This window comes from Trypanosoma equiperdum (genome assembly GCF_001457755.1).
Source record: "Trypanosoma equiperdum strain OVI genome assembly, contig: ctg_737, whole genome shotgun sequence".
Taxonomy (NCBI): Eukaryota; Euglenozoa; class Kinetoplastea; order Trypanosomatida; family Trypanosomatidae; genus Trypanosoma; species Trypanosoma equiperdum.
This window is the reverse complement of record NW_027124684.1, coordinates 5,050-7,126: the sequence shown is the minus strand read 5'-3', so window position 1 is coordinate 7,126 and position 2,077 is coordinate 5,050. Positions and strand designations below refer to the sequence as shown.

Genomic DNA, 2,077 nt, shown 5'->3' with positions numbered 1-2,077 from the left:
TTTGCAGTCTTTTTGTTCTTTCCCTTTGCATTTGTCTGTTGTTGTTTCTGCTCCTCCAGTTTGAGTTTGGGTTACAGGGACACCAGTTTTTGTGGCTTTTGTCTCATTAAATTTGCACTTTTTGTCTCCATCAGCTGTGCTTTCATTATAACTGCAGTACGGCTGGTTGTTGCAGTTATTTTTATCTTCTATTTTATTGCAAAGGTCTGCTGCACTTGATTGGCCTGTTTTTTTGATGGCGTCTTTTAATTTTTGTTCGAGGTCTGTTATTTTTCTCGACGCCGTCGTTGTGTAGTAGGTTAGAAGGCTATCCAGGTCGTCTTCGTCATTTATTTGACCGAGGGTCGTTTCTGTTGGGCGTCCAGCTATGCCTGCGGGGATTACTTCGCTGTTTACTTCGTGTTCGGCCTCTGCTAGTTTGGCTGATGTTGAGTCGCCTAGAATGAGGGTTAGTTTGCTTGCTACAATGCTCTCGTCGGCGGGAGCTGTCGTTGCGTAGAGCCGAGTTATGGCATTTTTTAGCGCTTGCCTATGTTTCGGCTCGTTGGTCTCGTTTTTGCATGCCTCGTGTGTGTCTCCGGTCTGTCTGTGAATTGCGGCGTGTGCTGCTGTCCACGCCGCGTGTTGCCCGTTGTCCGGTGTGTGCAGGCTTTTTGCCGTTGTTAGCGTCAGCTTGGCGTCGGTTGTTGGGATCTTAGCGTACCCGCCCATGATCTCTACCGCGCTTGCCGATGCCGCCGCGTCAGCTCCGAAGCCTGCGTCGTTCACTGTTGACAAGAGAAAGCACTTCTTGGTTGATTGTGTTGGCTGGGCGTTCGTCTCTTTGCCGTTGTTGTCGTTTAGAGCTGTGAAGCCGGATGCGTCTATTGTGTTCGAGTTTCGCTTGTGGCTTGCCGTCGTCGGTGGCAGTAGGCTGCATTTTTCGCCTTGCAGTAAACCTGCTCCGCGTGTTGCTGCTGTGCCGTCGGCGTCGGTTTGAAGCAAACAGGCGTTGTTTCCTTGATCTGCCTTTTCCAGTAGACTAAGGTACTCGTCGATCCTGCCTTTTAGGTAGCTTGCTTTGGCCGTCGCATCCAATTGTAGGTGTGCGGCCTGATCTTTGTAGTGGTTTAATGCCGTTGTCGCTCGCCTGCTGTAGTATTCTTGTAGCAGGGTTCCTTTGAGCTGCTTTGTTGTGCCTAGATTTTTGATGGCATATATTCCGGTTCTTTTCGCTGCGATGCGCATGGTTTTCACGTGTGCTAATATAGAGTTTGCGTCGTGTAAGGCTTCGCCAGCTATCTCGCCAAGTTCCTCCGACGTTTTGCAAATCGGCGTCCATACGGACTTCTTAAGCCCCGTTTGCGCGCCGTGTGCTGCACAGGTTATCGTTGATAAGGCCGCTACAAAGAGTGCTAGAGCTGATTCCAGCCTTGTTGCTTGTTTGGTCATGCGTATGCTTTTTTGCTTGCTTTATTGCTGCAAATCAATTTTTGGAACGCAAATTTCCTGAGTTGGTGAACATTATGGCGTTAAGAAAAAAATAGCATTGCCATTTGCAAAAATCTCCGGGGTAGTGAGTATTTTTGGATTGCGAACATAAATAAGGTTTGTGCCCTGCTGCGTTTTTATTGCTTGCCGTTAAAAATCTCTAAGACTCAAATTCCCAAATTAAACTCGTTTATAAAACTCTGCTTCAGCTTGTGTTTCATCCGTCAAAATTTTCGGCCTATCATCCATGGCTGGCCGGTAAAAAGTTTGCCGTTATTTCGCTGTTAGTCGAGGTTGCTTAAAGTTCGCTTTCTCTTCAAAAGTCGGTATCAAGCGCTTGCAAAAGTTGAAAACCTTTCGGCGTTCCGTTCTTAAAAATACGACGCTTATTTATATACCTGAAAATTCCAGTCTTACGTTTGGTATTGTTTCCGCTGGTTATCAGCACACAATTACATGATGGTGTAATAAACAGGTGATTCTGCTGCTTTTACCTGGTGTGATTGACATTTTTCCTTTATCCTTCTTTCTTTACAACTATACTTCTGGACTGTTTAATGCTCAATTAGTTGCCGACTGCTCGTAGTTGTCACATTTCTTTTCGGCC

At 46.4% G+C, this 2,077-nt stretch overlaps 1 pseudogene across 1 annotated transcript; it reads right to left on the bottom strand.

Annotated features, from left to right (window-relative positions):
- Positions 1-42: 42 nt before the first annotated feature.
- Positions 43-1,416, bottom strand: TEOVI_000336800:pseudogene (annotated as a pseudogene). Its single transcript has one exon. A coding segment is annotated over exon 1 (1,374 nt).
- Positions 1,417-2,077: the final 661 nt, after the last annotated feature.